General features: G+C 45.9%; 1 protein-coding gene across 3 annotated transcripts in view; it reads left to right on the top strand.

Moving 5' to 3' along the window:
• The window catches only part of NCAM1 (neural cell adhesion molecule 1), a 291075-nt gene extending 266964 nt beyond the window's left edge, over positions 1–24111 (top strand). Inside the window, exons 15-19 of one of the 3 annotated variants that reach the window (XM_084803473.1) lie at positions 1627–1807; positions 17014–17221; positions 19148–19264; positions 20002–20766; positions 22304–24110. In XM_084803473.1, the coding sequence (XP_084659599.1) occupies positions 1627–1807; positions 17014–17221; positions 19148–19264; positions 20002–20766; positions 22304–22424 (1392 nt within the window). In that variant the 3' untranslated portion in view covers positions 22425–24110. Of the gene's footprint in view, positions 1–1626; positions 1808–6396; positions 6930–17013; positions 17222–19147; positions 19265–20001; positions 20767–22303 lie in introns of those variants that run through there. The other 2 variants (XM_084803474.1, XM_084803475.1) reach the window with 2 other exon arrangements.
• The last annotated feature ends 491 nt before the right edge of the window (positions 24112–24602 follow it).

Genomic DNA, 24602 nt, shown 5'->3' with positions numbered 1-24602 from the left:
AATGGTATGATTTTAGTCAATCTACCAGTATAAATTTGGATAACAGGAAAACAGTCATCCTGAAGCAAAGACACTATTCCTGTGTTTTTGTATAAGATGCACGCATATGACTTAGCAGGCATCATCTTAAAATTATACTTGCCCAGAATGAAATATAAAATAATACTTGATTAAAAGTTATTTAGGGTGCAATCAGCATATTTAGACTGAAAAAAATAGCTAGGGCATGCTGGGAATTGTAGGACTTTTTTCTGTCTAAACATGCATAGGATTGCACACTTAGTTGGTTACTATCACGAGTTAGTTGATTAAACCTTGCAGCCATGTTTTTTGTTTTTTGTGTGTGTGTTTTTAGGGCTGAGCCAGAAATACCAACCCAGTTTCATAATCTCATTCTTAATGGGGCATTTTGGAAATTTTCTCAGGGTTGGCGGGGAGGATAGATTTTTGCAGTGGGGTAGAACTTATCAGGAAAAAGGTAGCAGAATTGTCTTCAAAAAACCAAAATGCTTCCTTTCTTAAACTTAATCCTTAAGCTCAAGATTAAGAAAGAGAATCTTGTTTAAAAAGGCACTTGCTGCAACAGTTTCCCAGTAAACCCACCACCTCTGAAAACATTGAGATTTTCTTTCCTCTTCCCCACACCCTATGAAAATGTCTTCTTCCCATCTTTCTCCCCCTGCTGTTTTATTTCAGGAGGAAAACTCTCTCCCAGGACATTTCGGCTCAAACCCATTTTTAACACCTTTCAAACAGCGGTAGTTTTCTCCAGCATAAGCTTCAGGAGTAATGTACTTTATTTCTGCAAACGCTCACTGTTCTGTTTTGTGTCGCACCTGTCTGGATAAGTATTGTCTTCCTTTGTAAGGGAGAATGGGAGAGGAAAGCGGCATGAAACAACAGAGGAAAGCGACAGAAATGGGCACCCCAAGGGATTACTTGGGATGTTCCTGTTGAGACAGCAGAGCTCTACATGTAACTGCTTCTGTTCAGCACAGATGGAAGTAGTTACATTCCTATCCAAAACTCTCTTTTAAGCATCCCAATGAGGGAACGCCTGCAAACAGTCTTTGGGGTTTCCAGCGGTATTTGAAAACCAGTGGCATTTGGGCTGGGAAGGAAGGGAGCACAGGGCAGGAAATTGCCCACTTAGAACACATCTCTTTATAGGCCCTTTACTTTAAGGTCATCACCAGGATGTCTCAGCTGTCAGTAAATATTATGCCGGGGCATAGAGATCTGATGGATGAAAGCCCAACCCCTTGTGGGCACTAAGTTTGGACTGGTTCAACAATAAGCTCAGCAATTCTCCCTGAAATCAGGGAATAGCTTGGCTTACTTCCAAACTGATCAGTATTGGTTCCTGACATTGTCAGCATATACAACACGGAGCTAGCTGAACCTGGAGGATCTGACATTAGAGGTCAGCTTCCTATGTTCCTGTGATTCCCACTGTTGGGGTGCAAAAGCCAGCCCATTGGGGGTGGGGATGGAGAAACCAGTTGTCTGGATCTAGTTGGTCTTGCATGTGGACAGTGCACCGCCTTGTCTAAATCAGAGCTCAGTCAGACAGCCTTCCACCTCTGCCTTTCTCAGCTGTTCCCCCTTTCTACCATGTTTCTGTAGAAGCATTCCTCTGACTGGAAGCCTGAGATCCGGCTCCCTTCAGGCAGTGACCACGTCATGCTCAAGGCTCTCGACTGGAACGCTGAGTATGAGGTCTACGTGATTGCGGAGAACCAGCAAGGGAAATCCAAGCCAGCGCATTACGCTTTCAGGACTTCTGCCCAGCCAACCATTATCCCAGGTACAGCAATAATCAGCTTCCTGCCATGGTTTTCTGCTTGAACTTAATGCAACAGCACCACATCCCTTAATGTGCTTGACTTTTTTAAAAAATGAAGGGAAAAAAGCCCACCAAAATCCTCAGCAACTTGCTTGCTTACAGTCATCCTCATAACCGGTTACCCATCTAAAGCTTTATTACTTGACCTTGTACATACCTCACATGGTAGGTCTGTCCATGGTATGTACGATCAACCTGATTTACCCATCCCCCCTGCAAAGTCCTTGAAATGGTTGTTCTTTGTAATGCATGGCACTCAAGTGGGATTCTTCCAACCAAATCATCAAAGGAAGAGGGGAAATCCAGCTCCTATGCTTTGCTTTTGCCATTCGGGTTCCCCTTGCAGCGTGCTTTTCCCTCACTCCTATGGCTTGTGCTGTAAAGAGACTACAAAGCACTGATCAGCTAGGGATGGGAAACATGCAAGATTCAAGGCTGTTGAGGTTCTCCAAATTCTTCCTTGAAGCTTGTTTCACCTTATTTGTGCTCCCGAACTTGAGCATCTTTTTTTTCAATTGGGAAAAATGTGCAGTTTGAAAAGTGCACATTTTTCCCAATTGAAAAAAAAAATGTGCATTTTTAAGAGAGTGAATGTTTTCCCAATTGAAAAAAGAATACTCACTTTTTTAAATACAATTTTTTTCCAATTGAAAGTGCTCATTTTCCCCCAAAGGCTAAAGCATGAAAATGTGGGTTGGGGGGCAGGATTTGCACATGGACATTTTTGGAAGTGCACATTTGTGCAAGGGCATACAGTGAAATAAGAACACAAGTTCAGGAAATCGCAAAAAAAATTCTGGAGAATTGCGTTGCTGCTTTTGTTTGCTTTTGGGGCTGTGAACAGGATGTGTTCACATAATTTGTGAACAGAAATGAAATTCTAATACATCCCTATGATTGACTATGATTCTAATGTTCCTGTGGCTTTTTCAGCCCAGGATACCATAGGAACATCTCTGTGGCACGAAGCTTTAGCAAATGCAGTGCTCAAGCAGTGTGAGCTTCTCCTCCGTGGCTCCCAACTTACAACTTTTGGCTTTCTTTCATATCGGCTATTTCCCAAGATATAGCTTTAGGACTTGCAACATTAATATTCAAGAGTTGCATTTCTTGTGATGATTGTATTAGCTTGTTTTTCACCACATAGAGGCATATTTACAAGAATGAGAAACCGTAAAAGATCTATGGTAAATAAATCACCTTATGGTGCCATTCCTAGGATGGGGCAGAAACTCGGGGACTGGTGACAATTGATGTTAAGTGCCACTGTGACCATTGAATTGTTCACCTGTGTAGCACCCCCACTATTTTAGTCCTCGAAGAGGTGGTGTCAAATGTAACTATTTTGGCATGTTGAGATATCTGTTGTGCAGCAAATGCAGAGCCCTTAGTCCATGGCAGACCAGCTGCCTGAATGCTGGGCCATGAAACCAAACCACAGCTCAAGGCATTGCTGTGTTTGGAACCATGGGGTCAGAGCAGAGGGAGAAGTCATTAGACTGCAGGGCAGAATCTTCAAGGATTTGGCATTCGCCAAACAAAGCTTGGTAAACAAAGCTGTCTGTATGCAATACTAAAACAAATTTAAAATTCAGCATACTTTGCCAAGGCAGTTCAATCAAACACTGTGCCAAGAAGAACTGGATTCCATGATACAAATTAAGCCCATGCTTAGACTCCTTTTGCATAATCCCATTTTGCTTGGGGTTGTCAAGGGGACTGGCAACAAGCTAAAAAGAGTGCTAAAACCTTCGCACCCCCCATCCATTGCAAACCCTCAGCTGCTCCCCCTGCAATGCACAGCCCCAGTTGTTGAGATAGGTGAAGGGTGACATGGGCCCCCTTTTGTAGCAGAAGGCTTTAGCCTTTAGGGTGGTTTCTGCATGTTGCCTTTTTCTATTTTGGGACAGAGGTGCGTGCTTAATGTTATTTGCCAGCTCAAGATTCCACTCCACTAAAAGCAGTTTCATTATGTAAGACACTCAGTAACATACTAAAACAATTGACCTTCCATTTCGCCATGCGAGTACCTCTAATGTTCCACACCATCATCTGCTTGAAGGACTTTTTTTTTTTTTTGTGCTAATGCTGAAATGAGTTTGAGTTGGTGGATGGGCTGGTTCTCCAATTCAAATTGGCTTGCAAAAAGTTAAATCTGTATCTTCCTAATTTGTCATCCCACCCCCTCATCCCTAGCTCCCCCAAACATTCCCAATTACTATTCAGTCTGGATATCTCAGGGAAAGAGGGTACTGAGAGAATACTTAAAAGGCAATTGATTTGGTAGGCCTTAAATTAGCCTTAAATTTCATTCACAAAACTCTCAAAAGTCAGATTTCAAAGGCAAAATTTGAAGAAGTCTTAAATTGAAATGTTTGGCTTTGCAGTTGGAAAATTCTGCTGAAATCTTGAATGTGTACATTATTTTAATTCAGCTCTGTTTTATGACATGAAGATAACTCATGTCATTGTATGCCACATAGTTGGCTAAAAAGGAGACTGTGACAGGAAAAAATATAGGGAAGAAAAGCAGTAAATAGCTCTTAGGGTTAGGAGAGGGGCAGAAGAATTCTCAGCTGGGGTAAAGCAAACAGAGGAGAGTGACTCTGCCTCCCTTTTGTGGAGTGGATGGTACCACTACTGTGCCATATTTATCTAGCACAGGGGTGGGCAGAAGGTAGATCTCCAGATGTTTTGGATCTCAACTCCCAGAAGCTGCTGCCGTCATGGCCAATGGTGAGCAATGCTGGGAGTTTAAGCAACTGGAGACCTGCTTTCTTCCCACCCTTGATTTAGCGCCAACACGGTGCACAAGGGGCCATACAGAACATTGAAGGACCATTCTGTGCCCAGGGGACTTATGGACTGCATTACTCAGACAAGGTTGGGATATGGGAAGAGTGGGGGAAATCGGAAGCACGTGGACAGGAGCTAGGGTCATCCAGGAAAGGACTGGCTAAAGATGTAGCCCTTGACCAGGGAGTCCTGGGAAAAGAGGTAGGCAGCCTGAATAACCCCCGTTGGGGAAGGGTGCTGCTGTTCCAGGCATCAGGAGAAACAAGACAGGAGTTACGAAGTCTGGAATGAGAGAAGCTGAGATGAGATTGAGCAGTCTGGAGTCAGCAGGAAAGGGTGGACGTAGGGATGGACGGATCTGTCAGTCTCAGTCTTGCCAAGATTGTTGAGTTCTTTAAGTCAAGCTCACTCTGTTTTGTTTCCACACAAGCTTGCAATGGAAAGAAACAATCCATACGGGAATTCGTACTGTTTTGTGCGCTTTTTTAAACAATGCCTTTATGTTGCTGAAACGCTGCTTTGCGTGCACATTTTTCACCTATACGGATTTTGTGTTCACCGTTCCCTAATACACACATTTGCTGTGCATTTTTCCCCCAACAAGCTGCACTGGAAAGCTTGCAGAAATGCAGATTTCAGAATGCAGCTCTGTCTCAGCTTGCTGAAAGGCTTGGGAGGTGCACATGGGGTAAATCCATTAAAAAAAAAAAAGGCCCGATCAAGCAAATTTCTCACCCATCCCTTCATGTAAGATGAATAGAGGGAAATTGTTTCTGGTAACACTGTGTCCCCATTTCTGTGCCTAGGCTCAGGAAAGAATTGTAGCTAAAGCCAGTCCTGGGGAGACTTTTCATCTTGCGGGAGTCATCTCAATTTAACTCAACTTTCTCCTTGCTCAGTGGCATCCATTCGCCAGCCTGGTGACCCTTGGCCCATTCCTCTCACCACACTCCATGCCTCTGAGACCTACTGTCAGCCTTATTCTTTGTTTTTATATAGGAACTGCTAAAGTGTTCGGAATTCGTAGTCCAGGCAAAGCATGAAGCATGCTTCTTTCAGGAGGCACCAGCTGTTCTTGGGCGCTTCCGGATTTCCTGATTTGGTCAGTGAGGTTTGCTCAGGAGCCGCACCCAGTGGGGTTGTGCCCAAAGTCAGTTAGGAAGGTTTGCGGTCAGAGGCAACTCCCAAAGCTGAGGCAAGTTTCTCAGGGGGAAGAATTCACCCAGCTCTGTCAGAAAATAATAGCACTCCCTTGCCAACTCTCACCTGCTCATTGGCTGGTTGGTCCTCCCTCTCCTGAGCATCCTACGTCACATTGTTGATCTCAGTGTCATCCACTCGCTCCCCAAATTTCTCTCTCTTGCTACCAGCTTCCAAATCGAGCCCTTCCATTATCATTGCTGCCGCTTCCGCTGCTCTGTTCTTCTAACCTTTTGGTCATTTTTTAATTTATACTAAGTTAAAGAAACCTTTTAAATTCTTATTGTTTTTTCTATATTTATGACCTATTTTTTTCCTTTTATCTATTCTCTCTCTCTCTCTCTCTCTCTCTCTCTCTTTCTTCTACCCCTCCGGTCCCTTCCCCTTGTTGTTCCTTTCCTATGTCTGTTGTCATACATGTCACTTTGGACTCAATGAAAACATCCACCTTGCCACATGCACCAAAATTTTTGTTTTCATAATGACGATAATTTTTAAAAAAATGCAACCCCCTTTTCTGCCCCCTTCATGGGAATCCTTTTTGGCGGCTGCAGCAACCCTGGGAAGTCCTGCAGCCTCATCTCCCCTTGTCTCATTGCTCGTCTGCACAACAGCCCTGCTTTTGCTCTGTTAGAAACTTTTGCAAACAACAACAACAACAAAAAGAGATTTGCTTTTGAAGACCCTGGTTTTTTCTCCGAGGCCTGAAAGCAAGATAGAATTCCTTATTTCAAAGGATTGCATCTGTTCTGGGGGGTTGGGAAATAAATCGCAGAACACAAGAGATCATTATTTTTTCGGAGAGATTTGCTATTTTGTAATGAGGAAAGGGAAGAAAAGATTTGAATCGGGCATTTTTACTGTTTTGTGTGCTCATCCCATATGATGCTTCCCTTGTTTTTAGCCACTGGATGTAAAAACAAATCGTATTGCTCATACTTTTAAAGTGTAAGGGGAAAGAATGGTGTTTCTGATACTGGTCTCTGTTGCCATTTTCACACATTGCTTTTTGTTCATCCTTGCCAATATTACAGCAAAATCTTTTTTTAAAATATAAGAAGAATAAAATAATGTGACACAACATCTAAAACCTGAGTTTGCAGATTTCCCATCTTGATGTGACTGGAATTACTCAGGGTGGAATCAGATGAAGCTTTCTCTCCCAACCCCCGACATCCGTGGAACTTTTGCAGTTGTCCTGTTTTGGGAATCCTTAGGAACTATTTTGCCAGAAGGGCTCCAAGTCTGGATGGCACTTCCCAGCAAAGTTCATTGGAAAACCTGTGAACATCCATCTGGTTGAGCTGTGGGTGCACGGAGTATTTCCCCTCCAGTGGTACCCAACAGACTCATTCCATTGCATTCCCAATACATGGCAATGACCAATACATGGCACTGAATAGGTCAACCTATATATCTGAATGAGGTGATAGAGTTCTGGGTAGTAGAATGGACTGTACCAGTTCAAACTGGCACCTCTCTCCCCAAAGAGCTAATTTTTAATGTGCAGGACATTTTTTAACATGGGGGAGCATTCAGAAAGTGGCGCACAGGCCACCTGCAGTCTGATGTGGCACAAGGCACTAGCAGTGTCTTATGGCTCTACCACCTCATTCTGCTGCATTGGTAAGACCAGATGTCAGTCAATGGGTGCTGGGAAAAGTCCATGCGACAGAATTTACACCTTGATTTATGTTTGCAATCAGCAGCACTGCATCCTTTTCATCAGGCAAATCTCAACCAGTCCTTCTCTGCATGCAAAGTGGGTTACCCTAGGGAGGCACAGATAGCTTCCAGGGTAGGTGGGCCCATCTCTCAGAGTCCTCTACAAGGTCTAAGGAGCCCAGGGAAAATGTGCCAAAACCTTCCCCCTTGGTCAGTACAAAACAGTTCCTTTTATCAGGTGGTAGTGCCGAAGCAAAAGAGAACTGTCACTGTTTTTTTAGCTTTCCTAGGGTGTCCCCCCAGCTCAGCTGCAGTCTGCAGGGGCCCTAAAGCATGGTGCGCGGGCTCCTTGTCCATGTTTTCTTCCTTGCCTGTTGGTCCATTTGTATCCGAACCACGTCAAAACACGAGCACTGTTGCCCTGCAACACACATCCATCTTCATTTTCTCTTAGATCCACTTTAAAGAGGCCCAAACTGATGTGTTTGTCAACAAGGGCTGATGACCACATCGTCAGTGTCCAAACATCCCAAACCATCAGCCCAGGGGCAGGCCAGAGTTTCACACACACTTTGCTCACCTTATGTTTGGAAAGTTCACGGTGATGTACAGAATGCCAGCCATGGCCCCTGGCAAGCCGTTCAGTCAACCAGTTTACCATAAATAGCCATTCACTCTGAGCAGGGAAGACATAAGTCCATCTGACCACACATTCATGTCCCTTTACCCTCAGGAGAGGCTCCTGTGATTCCCCTGGCCCAACACACCATTTGTACAGATCTGTTGTGAGTGTACATTAAATATCTTTTCAGTGTAACTCATTTTACACGTCTGAATCTGTGGAGTCTCAGGGGCCTCCATATGTCTTCAACTGAGGCCCTCTTCACTGAACATCTGGGTGTGTGTTGGCCAATTCAGAACGTTTGTCCTTTCCCTGCCCCTGGGACCAGCCAACAGCCTCGCCAAGGGCTGGGCCCCCTAACTAACATCAAATGATGGCCAGGCAATCTCATTTGAGTGCCAGCCAGTTCAGCTTCCTACAGTGTGTGCTTGTCATAACATTTTGGTCGAGGTCTCCTCCACTGCTGTGTCCATAAAGATGCTACTCACTATCCTTTCAGTTTTAAAAGATGAGCTGGAAACACACTGCCTGTCAAACTTACATTTGTATTCCAGATTTCCTTGGGCACCACCCTCTCCACCATATGAGTGGAGTCTCTCCACCACGGGCCTGACACTGGAGAGTGCAGCCTTCCCCAACGTGGCACTGTCCATGTAGGTTGGATTATATGGGGGTTGTTGTCCAATACATCTGGAGGGCACCAGGTTGGGGAAGCCTGGAATAGGGCACCATCGGTTCAAAGTCCACCATGCCACCATTCATGCATCATTACAGCCTTTGTAAAGCTCTTGTCTGATGTCAGTACAACACAAAATGGGAAAACGTGCCAGACCTTTTCCACACGGCAGTGCAGGGAAATGCCTTCAGCTTTAGTCAGTGGGATAGGCAAGACCTCCAGTTCCAGTCAAGATTGTTTTGTCAGACTCGGAAGCAAATTGATTCCTGTCTGCCAAAAAGTCTGGGCTAGAATTGGAAATAATTCCTGAGGCATAGCACAACCTGGGCTTTCAAGACACGGAATCATGTACAGCCTGGGGGTAGTCTTTGCCCACAGACCCTGCCTGGAGCATACCAGGAATTGGAGGGGGGTAGGTTTGGTCTGGGAATTGATCCCTTCCAATGGGAGCACTGGAATCCAGCTCAAATTCTGGTTGAGGCAGAGTTTTCTGCCATCCCTTTTCAGGGATGCTTTTGGTATAAGATGTTCTGCCCCAAGGGTAAGGGGTTAAATTAATGACACACAAGACATGTCTGAACCCTGTCACTCTGCAAAGCTCTATGTGAAATGCTGCCATTCTGTTTAGGCCCGTGTTTGCAGCTGTTTGAGACTTCCCATCTGTGTTTAATGATTGCTGGAGAGACACACACACACCTTCCTCAGCCTTTCCTCTGCTACATGCTGCCCAAAACTAGTGAAAAGGTGAACTATTAGTGCTCAGCTAAGAGTTGGATTGTTGACAGAGGGAGGCATCTGCATCTTCAGGGCGTTGTGAATATCCTGAGTGGGTGTATCATTGGCAAATGCAAAATTCAGCAGTGCAGGATCCATGGCCGGTCAGTTGAGACAGAGTCCACAGTTGAATTCTTGTAAAAGGAAAATGCCCTGGGAGTCATCTTCTCTTTATATGTTTTGCAAAAAGCATGCCCTGCCCCTGTCCAAAAATATGTCCCAGCTACTGGCTAAGACAGTCAGCTCAGACTTTTCACTAGTGCAATCGCAGCTGGTTTATTGACAGGACAGGAGAACCTTCAAGGAGCCAGCCCAGTAGGGTGCCATAAAACCTTTTTCAGTCAGTGTTTCTCAATGGAAGATTCTAGGCCAATCCTTCATGTACGATTCCCTGGGGTATTCCTGTTAGGGCACTAAGCTCATGAGTTTCCATGACTCCAGCGTGCCCTGATGGTTCTCAATGAAGGTTGTTTGATGTGTGAACAAATGGCCCAAGTCCTACTCGAAGCCATCTCACTTTTCCATGATGGTTCTGGCCAGACTGCCCCAGTCCATGTGCTCAAAGCTGCCAGCATCTGCACCGTTCTATCCTAGCACATCCCGTAATAACACAGCAATGATGCTTAAGCATAGGAAATCTATTCAGGTCTTTTATTATGTTTACACATCTGCATTATTAAAAAAGAGGAGGAAAAAAGACCAAGCCATGTTTGTTTTTTTAGTTGCCTAGATGTGTTTGTTAACCGAAGTTCCAAACCACCTGCCCAATGGATCAAAAAGCGCTGCTGCTTGCTTGCTTTCTTTCTTTCTTTCTTTCTTTCTTTCTTTCTTTCTTTCTTTCTTTCTTTCTTTCTTTCTTTCTTACAAAGAGTTTTCTTTTCCCCTCTCCATTTCTACTGCCAATAAAGGAAACCATTTTGATGCCATCTTCTCTGATCATTCACGGGCTTCTCTCGTGATACCTTTCAATTCCTGGGCGGGAGGAGGGGGGTTGCATCACACAATGCAGGAAAGATTCCTCATCCCTGAGTGAATCTGTACATTCACAGGCTGGCAGGTACAAAGTGATTGTGACCAGCAGTGTCTTTGGTACATTTTGTGCACTTCCTCCCCTCTTTATGGGGATGGGCATGGTAGGATGGCCTGCTCTGCCTCTGCTGTTGCAGAATTCATGTTGTTGTCCCACCTGCATTGTCTCCTTCCTTCCGCATTGCTCTGTTCTAAGCAGGAATATTTTGTGGTACAATAGTTGCAGCCCAGGGATCATTTTTGCACACCCACCATACCACATTTGAATTACCTCCATGGTCAAAAAGTAGCTTGGCAAGATACTATTGCTGATGGGTGTCCTCCCCCACAAAAGGCTCTGCTTTGTAGACACAGGCACAGGCAGGGACCAAATGGGCTTTTGAGGATGCCTTCCTCTCAGTTGTGCCCCCAATGATCATAAGCCCCTGAACTTGGAGGCTTCCGCTCATCCAGTGCAGGGCAGGAGGAGCGGCCTCCTGCCCTGTATTTTTTACTAGACAGGCTTTTTTACCTGTCTAGCTGGGGCACTTAGGAGAGGGAAGAAAGGAGGCCTCTCCTCCCTGCCCACCAAAATGCCCCCATTTCCCCCTCTCCGAAGTCACATTTCCAACCTCGGAGAGCAGCTGCAAGGGGTCGGGGAAGGGGGGGTCGGATCTCCAACGTCCCCTTCCGAGGCTGAAGCACTGCCTCTGACCTTAGAACGGGAAATCTGAACAATCCTATGGCCCTTCAGACGATGTCTAGGGCCCATGGGATTGCCCCCTAACAAACATCACACACACCCTTTGGGGTAAGTCCTCTCGCCTCCCAACAATCTGGCAACGTGGCCATGGTACAGCTTCCATAACTTGGAGAGCATGGGGCAGACTTAACTAAAAAAATAAATGGCCATTGGGCTTTGAAAGAAAGATGTGTGCTGGGTCATACCTCCTGGCTTACTGAAGTTCTGCACAAACCAGTCCCCCAATACTGTTATCATGCTGTACAATTATTGTATGGGTAGGTATAAATACACCTGAAAAAGAAAGTCTCTGCATCCTGTTCCCCCTCCCCCCCCGACTTTGAAATGACAGTTGTGCTCATCCAAAGCTGATCTGTATGCCTCGCTTGTCTCCCCACGCTTCAGACAAGATTTCTGAGTTGTCACCTTTATTATTATTGTTATTGATATTGTTATTATAGCGCAGCATTCATTCAGCTGAAAGTGTGTTCGGAGAATGGGAAGCTGCCTTATATCCAGTCAGACCCTTGGTCCAACTGGCTCTGCATTGTCGACGCTGACTGGCTCCCCAGAGTTGGAGGTAGAGGCCTTCCTGAGCTCTGTCATGAGATGCCAGGAAGAGAACCTGGGAACTTTCACTACATAGAATGTGCTCTACCACTGTGGTACAGATAGGGACATTGAGGAATCCATTTGGGGGGTGGAGCTCGATGTGTTTTCATCGGCTCGGCCCCCTGGACTTCAGTCCATCTTTCTTGCTAACTGGCCCAACTTGGTCTGCAGTGGGTTGGGCCAATTAGAGGATTTTCTGTGGTTTCTTTATTTTCTCAAATTACAGCTGTAATTTATGCAAATTTGCGAACTTTGCAAATGGCACAAATTGTAATTACAATTTGCTCAAATTACAGCCACAATTTCCACAGATTTCTATTTGCGCAAATTACAGCTGACAGCAAAAAATATATGGAAGAAGGTCCCAGACTTCGAGCAAAACCCACAGCTCGGCTCACAAATGCCAGCCAAGTCAGGCGAGCAACGGAAGTCCTTCAAGTCCCCAAAGGACCAGAATTGCAAGCAACGGACATCCCTAGGTGTAGACCCTTTGCACAATTTTAAAATCAGCTTCTTAAAAGCTGAAAACTGCTGCTGGGATGGGGAGCCGGCAGTTACCTCGTGACAGCACAAGGGGCTCAGCATTTGGTGACAAGGGGCTCAGCATTCAGAACCAGCATCTGCTTCCAACAGGAAACCAGTTCCTCCCCCCACCCCCCAAAAAACCTCAGACCTGAAGAGAAGAAGGTACCTCTGTACAAAATGCAGAAGTGTGCTTCAACAGTGTGCTCACCATTCAAGTTATGTACATCTAACTTGTACACACCTGAAAGCAGCCAGCCAATTGAGATATGCATTTGACTCAAACTGCATTCAGGATCCAGCCTCAGATTTCAACCATCTGTCATGGTTTTGCTGCTGTTTTTTTAAAAATTTGGCTAGGTGTTTGGAAGTTGAATAACATTTTATTTCAGCACTGAAAGGTCCTTTCAAAGAAAACGTAAGAAAATAGGTTCCTCAGAAGGGATGACCCAATAAAACTTTCAGGAGCTGGGGGCCTATGGAACCAGTTGGAATGGGTCATGAGTGGAAAGAAAGTGGTTTAGGCAAGGGCATGACATTTCTGTGCAGCTCAATCTGGAACCATTTAGGAAGCTGCCTTCTACCAAGCGAGACCACTAGTCTGTCTAGCTCAGTGCTGTCTGCTCTGACTGACTCTCACTCCCAACCCAGCTGGTATTAACTGAAATCTCTCGCCTCCTCCGTCAAGCCAGACCAGAGCTCCGAGGGAGACAGAATTGGGCAAATAATGTTGCTTCTCTTCTTAGACTTTGGCTTTCGAAGTCTGACGTTTGCGTCAGAAGTCCATTAAGTGCTTACAGAATGTCTGTGCCAGCCAGATCAGCTCTCTGCCAAGATACATAATTAAACAAATTCATCACCCTCAGTTCTTGCTAGGCGAGGGAGGAGTGCCATACACATTCCCTCCTCTAATGTATTCAAAATTCACGCATGGGTTAGTCAGCCATTAACGGCCTTCTCTCTCCTGCCTGCTCTGAGAGAAGAAACTTTAGCAGACACGTCAAATCTTTCCTCCCCCTCTTCTCAAATTTCCATCACGAAAATCCAAAATGCACTATTTTGCATGCCTATGACACACAGACAGCATTGATAGCACAGCACAGCATTTCTGGCTGCTCTCACCACCACAGCTGAAAGACAGAGTTGGGCTTGGCACCTCAGTTTTGGTCTAGAGATGAGAAGGAGGCCTTTGTGAATGCCAGAAGTTGAGACTTGGGGGTGGGGCTGATCAGACCTCTGTAAAATGCACAGGAACACATTCATAGAAACACTGAAAAAAGGAAAGAAACAAAAAGCAACATCAGTGTGTTTGCATAAATGGTTGTAGGAAATGCTTTTTTGTATGATGTTTTACCAACAAGCAAGAACAAATGTGCACATCAGTAAAACACTGCAAAAAAGAATCTCGATGAAATCATACCTGTGATCACATCAGTGCTCTAGCAATGCAACAGTGAACATCAATGACATCTCATTTTTTTTTTTATTTGTTCTCTGGGTGGCTTACATAAAACTCTCTTAAAATACAATGTGAACGATACAAATGCAGTATAAGACATGTAACAAAGATTAAGCAATAGCATTAAACAGAGACTGTTGTTGAGACTTTTAAAAAAGACAAAACCTCAACATCCATTAAAAGGCTCCAGAAAAAGCCTGAAAAAATATTTTTTTAAAAAAAGTCTTCACCTAGTGCAAAAAACATTCAAAGTAGGTGCCAGGTGAACCTCTCGGGGGTGGCGCATTCCGCAGCTGGGGCACTATCACAAAGAAGACAATCTCTCGTGTAGCTGCCTCCTGAATCGCCGTTGATGCTGGCTTTTGCAGAAGGGCCTTGAAGGTGGCCTCACTGTCTGGGTAGGGCTATGCAGGAAGAAGCAATTGTTCAGATTACAAGGCCCCAAGCTGTTTAGAGCTTTAAAGGTTAACAGCGGTGATTTGAATTGGGCCCAGCAAAGAGAAACAGACAGAGAGATACAGATGAACTGAAAGCTGTGGCAAACTGTGTGTTCCAGTTCCAGAATTGACGTTAGAGATTCTCCTAGGATTCAGGAGGAGTGGGATGTAGGTTAGGACAAAAAGAGAAATATGAATGGAACAGAGCAGGATAAATCCTCTCAGACTTCGTTCTGGATTCCAGGGAGCTAGGCTCAGTTAGGAGGGAAAGGGCTCCCTTGGAGATTTCCCACTGGGCCCCGTCTGTAGAAGGTGATCATGATAGGACAGAACAGCTAATAGGAACAGTAATCATCTCACTATAAAGACAGCTCTGTACTGGTCATCTGTTGTGCAATGAAAGATGTTAACATATCTGGAAGCTCTCCCTGCATCACAGCTTTTCAAGGTGATGCTGTTTGGGCCTAGTAAGAATGCTGGGCAATAACATAGTCTGGCACGTCTCTGCTTGAGTCATAAGAGCTTAAGAATTGTTCTGTTTGGTCAGACCAGTGGCCCATGCTAGGTTGGTATTCTGCCTCCCAGTGGTGGTCAGCTAAGTGCCTCAGGAAAGTGCACAAGCACAGGGTAGATATTCGTAACACCCTTTCCCCAACAGTCTCCTTCCACTGATAAATCCCAACATTTGGTACTGTAGGGTTGGATCCAAACTTAGTCATACTTAGAGTAGACCCATTGAAATGGATGGGACTTAAAATTAATCATGACTAACTTAAGTCCCATTGATTCCAATGGGTCTACTCCAGGGTTAGGCAACCTTTTTGAGCCTGGACACATTTGGCGATTTGAGAAACTGTCCTGGACACCACCACAAAATGACTGCCATGGGAAGTGTGGCAAAGGACAAGTAACCTGCCCAAAAGACTGAGTGCAAGTCAGAGGTGCAGTCTGAACCTCAACACAGTAAGCAATTCATTTGAACCCACAGTTTTTAGCACCAACAGAAAACTATTTCACAGCAAGTATGTTATTTTTTTTAAGTGGAAGGAAAGGGGACCTTGGTGAGTGCCAAGAAAAGGTATCTGGGGATGTGTTAGTGCCTGTGGCCACCACATTCTCTACCCTTGATCTACTCATCCAACTTGATCCAACCCATAATATTTTGGAGATGTATGCCCTCTACCCAATTTTAGGGTGAGCTACTGAGGTGAGTTACAGTACATGTCACATAACTCACAGTCACCTGACAACAGCTGTTTCCAGTCCCAAGTCCTCCTTCAGTCACACTGCAGACAGCCAAGGACAAAAGGTAAAGGGTCCAAACCATGGTTTGAAGCAGAAGGTGGGGAGGGCGTCATGGAGTTTGGGAGTTAATTAACACAAAGAGATGTGGGCGCTGCTCAGGGTCCTGTTGCAGTTATTTTACTTCACTTTTCTGATTAAATGCAACCAAAGTGGCAATCAGAGATTTAACAATCAATTAAAAATTGATATACATGCAAAAATGGTAAGAAATTAACAATAATTAACAATAATTTAAAGCAGCAGCTCCGGATACATTGTTGTTGTTCTTTAAGTGCAGGTCACGTATTAAAAACCATTTGAATTAGAAACATTTTCAACAGTGCCTAAAAATGGCAAGTGAGAGCATTTGCCACATCTCCTCAGGCAGGGGATTCTGTTCCACAGTCTTACAATACAAAATGTTAGCTTTGTAGCTCTAGGACTTTTTTGTGTCCTCTTTGTATACATACAAGATAAATGATACCTGGCCTAGCTAATGATGCCTTGTTTTCACAGGCTGACGACTCTCTGCACCCAGGATAGGCTTGTTCTAGAAAGCTCTGTTTGTGTGTTACATGTCAGGGAGGAACTGCTAAAACCGTGGGTTGAAAACCATTGCCTAGCTAAACTCCCATAATGCACTTTCCCCATGAGATGCATGGTCGGAGTAGGTTGCCAGCTTCCAACATCTGATAGTCAGAAATACATTGTACTTGAAAATGGAGCATGCGTTTCTGGCTGCATTGGCTAATAGCCAGCGTGAGGCCTGTCACCTAGGCACTCTGGCCACAGCCTCGAGAAAGAGTTTGCAGATGTTCTAGCTTGAGTCTATTTGGGGCCAGCCTTCCCAACCGGGTACCTTCCAGATGTTTTGTACTACAACTCCCATTAGCCCCAGGCAGTGAGGCCAATGGTCAGGGATAATGGGAATTGCCCAAAACATCAGGAGGGCCCTGGTTGGGTAAGGCTGTTTTATGCTATGTCCAAACAAGCTGGAGTGGAGTGGAGTGAGGTAGTACTTCTGTTGGAGGCATGGAGTCTACCCTCTGTGCTGGTGGGTGGTGGTTGTTTTGCACATTCTTTAGAGATGCAGTATATGCCGCACACACACCCCCCACACACACACATGGGATCTACGTCGGGAAGCCCGAGTCCTCGCCTGCTCTGCGTTCTAGAGAGGAAATCGTGTGTTTCTCTCTGGTGGACAGGGGCATTCTGGGAAAGGAGGACGTAAGCCTTGCTCTGATGATGTTCACCTGGGCAAACTTGAAAGGAGATAGGATCATGTTTGTGCTCATAGGAATCATATAGTCCTGTCTCCTTGCTAACTGTTGTGTGTCCCCCCCCCCTTTCTCTCTTGGTCTCTAAAGCCAGCACAAGCCCTACGTCTGGACTGGGCACCGCTGCCATTGTGGGCATCCTCATTGTCATCTTCGTTCTCCTACTGGTCGCTGTGGATGTCACCTGCTACTTCCTGAACAAGTGCGGCCTCTTGATGTGCATTGCAGTCAACCTGTGTGGCAAATCCGGTCCGGGGGCAAAGGGCAAGGACATGGAAGAGGGCAAGGCTGCCTTCTCGTGAGTAACAGGATGCCTTCACTTCCCCGTACAGCAGGGGTGGGGAACTTGCTTCAGGTGGGGGATGGAATTGCCTCCCACCATGCCTTCCACAGGCCAGATGACATCATCGCCCCCCCAGTTTTGCCCTTCTCCCATTGTGGCAGCGGGTGTTGCAGGAACAGCCTCAGCTGGCGCTCAGAGGACAAACTGCTCTCCCAGCGCCCGCCAGGTCCCCCATCCCCCCTCCCTGTGCACACCTCTAGCCTGGCAGTACAAGCTACAGGGAGTAGTTCTCAGGCTTGCTACCTGAGCCTGTGCCAGGAGCTGGGCCTGTGAGCGTCTGCACGGAAAGCACGTGCTGAGCTGCTGCGCTGCAGACCCCGCCAAGGGGGCACGGACCTTGGGAGCTGCCTTAGACTGAGTCAGATCAGTGGTCCATCTAGCCCACTTCTACATTCTCTACCTGGCAGGCCTCCCTCTCTGAGATCTTTCCGAGCCACGCGGCCTGAGATCCTTTCAACTAGAGATGCTGAGGGCGGAGCCTGGAGCCTCCGGCACTGCCCGCACTCTGTTTCCAAAACATTGAGCCGTAGAGCAGCCGTGTTTTTATCCACTCGCTTGGTTGCCATAGGCACCCAGGAATTCCACCCAGGCAAGGGAGTGGGCTGCCAGAAGATGGACAGATGGGCTCAGCTGCTTCTGCCACTGCCCACTTCATTTCCATGCTGGACAGCGAAGAGGGGAAGCTCCCTCCTCTCCACCCAGCACAGAAACCAAGCAGGCTGCTGGCAAAGGCATGGAGTGCGTCGCCCTTCCTCCAGCAGCCCCCACCGGACACACAGGAGGCCACGCTCTCCTGCATAGCCAGCATAGAAACCAAGATAGCTGGCAGTGGAGAGGGGGAGGAAGGAGCGCTCCTTTCATCTGCTTCCAGCCTGCTGGGTTTGTATGCTGGTGCACAGCCAGCTGGTGGCAAAGGCACAGCGCAATCCATGCTTCCACGGTCGGCCCCACTTGGTTTCTTGTACTGGAGAAGCCAGAGGGGGCTTTGCCTCCAGTGTGACTAGCGTAGAAACTCTCATTTCTAGCCTGCAAAATGTTTTACTAGCCTGCTTTCTACTCTCATGAGTGGCTGGCAAAGAAGGGACAGGGTGCACCATCCATCCTCCAGCTGCCCCTGTTATGAGCAAAAGGCAGATGAGTAAAAATCCATGCAGGGTAGTGTGTGTGTGTGTGTGTGTGTGTGTGTGTGTGTGTGTGTGTATATACCGCCCAATAGCCGAAGTTATCTGGGTGGTTCACAAAAATTAAAATCACAAAACGTAGCATAAACAATACAAAATATGAAAGCTTAAAACGACAATATAACAGAACAACCAGAATAAAACATATCACCAATGCAGAGATTTAAAATATAGTAACAAGTTGAATATGAACTTGAGCACACTCCGCGAGAGAGCGGAGGACAGGAAGGCCTGGTGTGCTATGGTCCATGGGGTCACGAAGAGTCGGACACGACTTAACCACTGAACAACAACAACAAGTTTAAAACAGCAGAGCTAAAAGACTAGAACTCTACATGCTAAAATTCCTAGGAAAATAAGGTCTTCACCGGGCACCGGAAAGAGTACAAGGTAGGCACCAGGCAAACCTTTCTAAGGAGCTCATTCCGCAGCTGGGCTGCCGCAGCAGAAAAGCCCCTCTTCCTGATAGCCGCCTGCCTCACTTCCTTTCACAGGGGCTCACGGAGAAGGACCGCTGAGTTTGATCTTAGGGTTTGGGCAGGCACATGTGGGAGGAGGCGATCCTTCAGATAACCTGGTCCCAAGCCGTTTAGGGCTTTGAATGTTAATACCAGCACTTTGAAACGGGCCTGGAAATTTTGGGAGGCTAATTTACAAGGCTGCCTTAAAACCTTAATCATTCTCTCTGTCCCACTTACAGGAAAGATGAATCAAAAGAGCCTATTGTGGAAGTGCGAACGGAGGAAGAACGGACCCCAAACCACGATGGAGGCAAACACACAGAGCCCAATGAGACCACGCCGCTAACGGAACCAGAGTATGTTGAGAATGGATGGGGTGTAAAATACCTCCTGGGTGTGCCTGTGTCCCTTGAAAAGGGAGAAATGTTTTTCATTGGCCTCCATCATCTGGAAGAAAGGAATATCTCTGCACCTTCTCTTGGTTGTTTACCAAACCGTCCAGTTTGATGCCAGACACATGTATGTGTGTGTGTGCGCATGCGTGCACACGCGTACCATAATCCACTTCATCCGATGCATGAAGTGTTATCCTCTGTTGGCAGTTACATATATGCCTATGGGCGCTGGGTGGGTGGCATGTAAGTGGTACTGAAATGCCACTGAAATGGTTACATGGTAACTGGCTAAACAGTAATGAAATGCAAGAAGTGTAGTCTGACTATTCCCAAAGAAGTATTGCAGGTGGAATGGTATCTTTGGAAGACGTGCTCCAAATCGCAGTGTGTTATAGAAAGAGCCAAGGCGGGTGCACTTTTTAAACAGTCGGCGACCTCAAGACCCCTTCTTATTCTTGGAGGTTCCTCACGGTGGCTGACATGACGTCAAAAGGGTTGATATTCTTCTTGCCTTCGTGTTTTTCTTCCTCCCTCTCTTTGTGCGTTAAATAACCGCATGTCGTTTCTGCAGTTGCATTGACTCACCCAGCTGCCTGCCTCTTTCATGGTCTGTTTCTCTCTCTCTCTCTCTCTCTCTCTCTCTCCCCCCCCCCCACTCCACCCTCCCCTTTCTCCTTTCCTTCCTCTCCTTCTCACAGGCACCCTGCCGATGTTGCTGCGGCCACTGAGGACATGATGCCATCCGTCACCACAGTCACTGCTAACTCTGACACTATCACTGAAACCTTTGCCACCGCTCAGAATAGCCCCACCAGTGAAACCACCACCCTTACCTCCAGCCTCACTCTGCCTGCCACGCCCATGCCCGACTCCAATTCCGTGGCCCCTAACCAGGGCACGCCTTCAAAAGCGGCAGCGGTATCTTCGCCCCCACCCACCTCCACCCCCAAAGTGGCTCCCTTGGTTGACCTCAGCGACACCCCCACTTCTACTCCAGCTACTGGCAACGTGTCGTCCAGTGTCCTGACCAACCAAGGGGCAGTGCTGAGCCCCAGCTCCACGGCCAAAGCTCCCGAGGCTCCCAAGGCCCCCGCTGCCACCACCAAGTCCCCTGCCCCACCCCACCCAAATCCTGCTAGCGCTCCAGCCCCTTCAGAGTCAAAGCAGGAGGCCTCCAGCTCCAAAAGCCCAGAAAAGGAAGCCACACAGCCAAGTGCAGTGAAAAGTCTGACAGAGGTGACAAAGAATGTGGCGAACCAGAAGGGTGAGGCAGCCCTGGGGGGCGCCACAAACCCTGCTCAGAATGAGGACTTTAAAATGGACGAAGGAACCTTCAAGACGCCAGACATTGACCTTGCCAAGGATGTTTTTGCAGCGTTGGGCACGGCGGCCCCTCCGCCTGGAGGCCAAGCTGCTCCTTCTGCTCCGGAGAGTTCTGCATCACCAGCGCCTGCGAAGACAGAGTATGCCTCCCCCCTTAAAACTCCTCTCGTTGGTGTGCCATGTCTCCTTTCTGTGCTGTGCTATATTTTTTGCTCCAGTTCTCTGTGTTTGTTTCAAATTAACCTGGCTATTTTTCTAAGCAAGCTATTTAACCATGCTGTTTAACCATGCAACCATAACTGCCGGTTCGGAATTCAGGTGTCTTGGATCCATTGTGCCTGGCAACTTGGGACGGAGGTCTCCAGATCTTGTCATAATAATGTTTGCCTCCTTCTCCTAGTCTTCCCAGCAGCTCCACCCAATTCCAGTTTAGGGGACTGAATTGGAAGGGGACCAGGATGTCATCACCTTAGCTTCTAGGAAGCAAAGTGTTTTCTAAGCACTGGGGGGGGACCCCAGCTAATTTTGCAAGCAAATGACATATACTAATTGGGGTGGGGGAGTGCCAAAATTTGAGAGTGGACTTTTTTGCGAAATCGGAGTTGGCCGGCCATATCATTAGATGTTTAGAATGTAGATGACTTTCCTCTAGGTGGGTGATTTTATCTGGTGCTTGCTAGGCAACAACAAAGTGCTTCTTTCCCAAAGCCAAATAAGATTGAATTTGCCATGGTAGAGGAAAATACCAACTGTGCAGGGGAGTGGATGGGCCCCAGTTTAAAGGGAGAGAAGATCCTGCGAAAGGTGCAAAGCATCACGTAACTCCAGGACTGCTTCCTGTGCAGGTATGGAGGGATGAGGAAGTACCAAGTAACTGGGGTGGAGTTGCCCCTTCCGAGACATTAAGAATCTTTAAAACACATCTTCAAGAGGCCTAAAAAAGGGGTGGAGGACCATGCTTCTCAAGCACCTCAGAAAACAGAAAGAGCTGGAAGATTCCTGCTGAAAGGCTGGATCCTAAGATGAAAATAGGGCCTTAAATAGGAGTCCAAAGGGACCCCCATGTCTCTTTTATACCACTCCCGGAGATTGTATTGAGAATGTTCCAATTGTGATTATTCGTTTATTTATGTACTTTTAGTATTGTTTGGTGTTTACATTTGCTAAATAGTTAAGAGTATTTAATTTGTCCGCGCACAAACAGAAAAGCGGTAAGAGGTTTAAGTTTTCCAGACATCAGACCCTTCAGACACGGTTACCTCTGTCAGACTAGCAAATGACCGTCCCAGCGCGGGACAGGTCTTCTGCTCTTTTAACCTGCTTCCCAACTTGCATTGAAGATGTAATAGCAGGGCAGGTATAATATTCACCCTCAGGATGCTCCCAGTCTCTGCAGTCATCACCGTCTTGATATGTGTTTATTTTCCTCAGCAGGCCCATGAGAACTAGGATAGCGGCTGCGTTTGTTTTAAAGAACAACAACACAGCTAAAGGAACCTGTGACTGCTGTTCTCCAGTCCCGCTAGGGGTCCGTTATGTCCTGAGAAGGCCCAGCGCTCTCTTGCGCTGACGCTGTCTTCCGGGAGGGCCCTTCTCCTTTTCCAACCACCGCGTTTTGTGAAATGGCAGCTACTGACCTTTACGTAACCCACAATGTTTTGGTGACTCTCCCAACAGGAAAACCCCTGTAGAAGAAAAGTCTGCGATTCAAGCCACAGAAGCCAAGACAGCCCCTGCAGAAGTCAAGATGGTGCCCAACGAAGCTACGCAAACAAATGAAAACGAAAGTAAAGCATGATGGGTGACTGAGCCAAAACAAAACAAAAATTTTAAAAAAAATTGACAGAACAACTTCACCTGAGCATTTAAAACACAACACACATCTCATCCCTCTAGTGTCTTTCCCTTTCTTTTTTTTTTTTTTAAGAAAACAAACAAAAATGCATACAATGGGGGAAATGTGTTTGGGTTGGGGGTGTGTTTTTGTTTTGGTAGGTTTGTAGGAAGAATTTTACTTTGTGTGCACTTGCTTTTAAGGAAAAAGGAAATACTTTTGTTTTCTTCTTTTTCTTCAAGGATAAGCCCATAATCCTATTAGGGCACGAGAATCCTTGCAAAATATCCATGCAGGGTTTCAAACAAAAAAACACAACAACTGCAGCATGTTTAGGAGATTCAGAACAGAATTAGGAAGCCATGGCTCTGTCAGCTTGGGCCGACTGGTACCGCCAGTCCCGAATTGTTTATTTTTATACTTTTTAGCAAAGTTGAAAAAACCTGTAAACTTTCTGAAGTAAGTTATTTCCCATCCTCTTTTTTTCTGTTCACTTTAAATTTGTTCTGTACTCAAAGTGTGTTTGCCCTTCTTAACTGAATTCTGTTCTCCTTCCTAAAACCCTGGGGCGCAATCCCTCCTCAGCATCTCCTATGTGGACTCCTTTGGAATGAACCGGAGGTGTGCAGTGGACTCACGTATGTTCATTTCAATGGGGCTTGCCTGGGAGATGTTTTCAGCAGGCTGTGCCCCTTTGGGTCCTTGTTTCAATTCCTGGATTTCATTTTAGGAAGAATTGCCATCGGGCAGCTTGGGAGTATATATTTCAAACTGCAGTATTCCTTGGGTTTTTTTGTTTTTAATTTTTTGTTTTGTTTCGCCAATGTTTTTTTTTCTTCCAGTGTTTACAGTCGACAAAATGTTTTTAAAAACTTTTGTTGTGTTTAAATGTCTATGTAAAATAGCTGCCTTTTAAAAAAAAAAATTGAGAGAGAGAGAGAGAGAGAGAGAGAGAAAGTAAATACAGGCTATATAGATAGTAGGTTGACCAGCATGCTTGCTTTGCAAAGGGAGACATTTTAAAATATGGATGTTTACAGTAGGTGTTTCCCATTTATCTTTTTTTTAATAATAATAATTATTTTTATTTCTTACTGGAATAAGAAAAATTAAGCAAACCCTTAACTTTGTCCTCCTTTTTATACAGATGGGCCACTTAATGACTAGTCATTATCCTGATTCAGGGTAGCCTCCAGATAAGCTTAACTTTGAGGACATGAGTGGAGGAGGTAAAGTCTTGAAAAGCAGCAGTGCAGTCCACACAAAAGGCATGATCCAGCCAAAATTAAAAGAGTTTGATTTAAATGGGAGAAATGTAAGCATGGTGTTCAAATCACCTTCTGAAATCCATGGGACTTAACTTTGCCTGGATTGTGCCCAAACAGTTCATCTCTCCTTACACTCAAGACTGCTACTAACGTGACCCTAAAGAGAGGCCTCCCTGTTCTCAGATACCATAAATGCTTATGTGCTCACCAACACAGAAAGAAACAGAGCATTCCCGACTCCAACATAACTCCATGTTCACAGTTTTGGGAGGTGGGGATGGGAATGGGTTTGGAAAGAAATTCCTTTTGCTTTTAGTGAAAATTTCTCCCCAAATTAAATATATTTGAGAATGCAATATTAAAGTTAAATTTAGTGGCCAGTTAATCAAGTTGAATTATTTCAGGGGTTGGGGGGTGGCACAAAAATCAGTCTTGTGAATGTTCTAACTTGAGATGAGGTCACTGCTTACCACATCCTGTCACAACACAAATCTCATAGGGTTTCCTACTCAAGCAGCTTCCATCTCAGGAAGCTTGACAGCATTCGTAAGACATATGCAACACATCGGATTGCCACCCCTCCCGCAAACGCAACTGGTGATGGCATCACCCTATTGCAAACAAAAAAGGCGTGTGAACTGACCTTGCCAGCCAAGTTCAGAATTCAGTTCCATTTGGACTATTGGGAAGGAGGTTCTGTTGAGATCAGTCGGAGCACAATTCAAGGGAGTATATATATGTTGTGGGCTGGGATCTAAGAATGGTGAATCTGTCTTAAAGAATGTATAGATTGTGCTGAAAAGCTTACAGCCTTCAAAAGACTTTCTCCCAAGCAAATGGATTAGAATTTGCTTTGGATATATATTTCCAAAGT

This window comes from Heloderma suspectum, chromosome 6 (assembly GCF_057233095.1).
Source record: "Heloderma suspectum isolate Gila_16-S chromosome 6, 16-S_ref, whole genome shotgun sequence".
Taxonomy (NCBI): domain Eukaryota; kingdom Metazoa; phylum Chordata; class Lepidosauria; order Squamata; family Helodermatidae; genus Heloderma; species Heloderma suspectum.
Note: the sequence above shows the minus strand (reverse complement) of the source record. Positions and strands in the feature narration are given on the sequence as shown.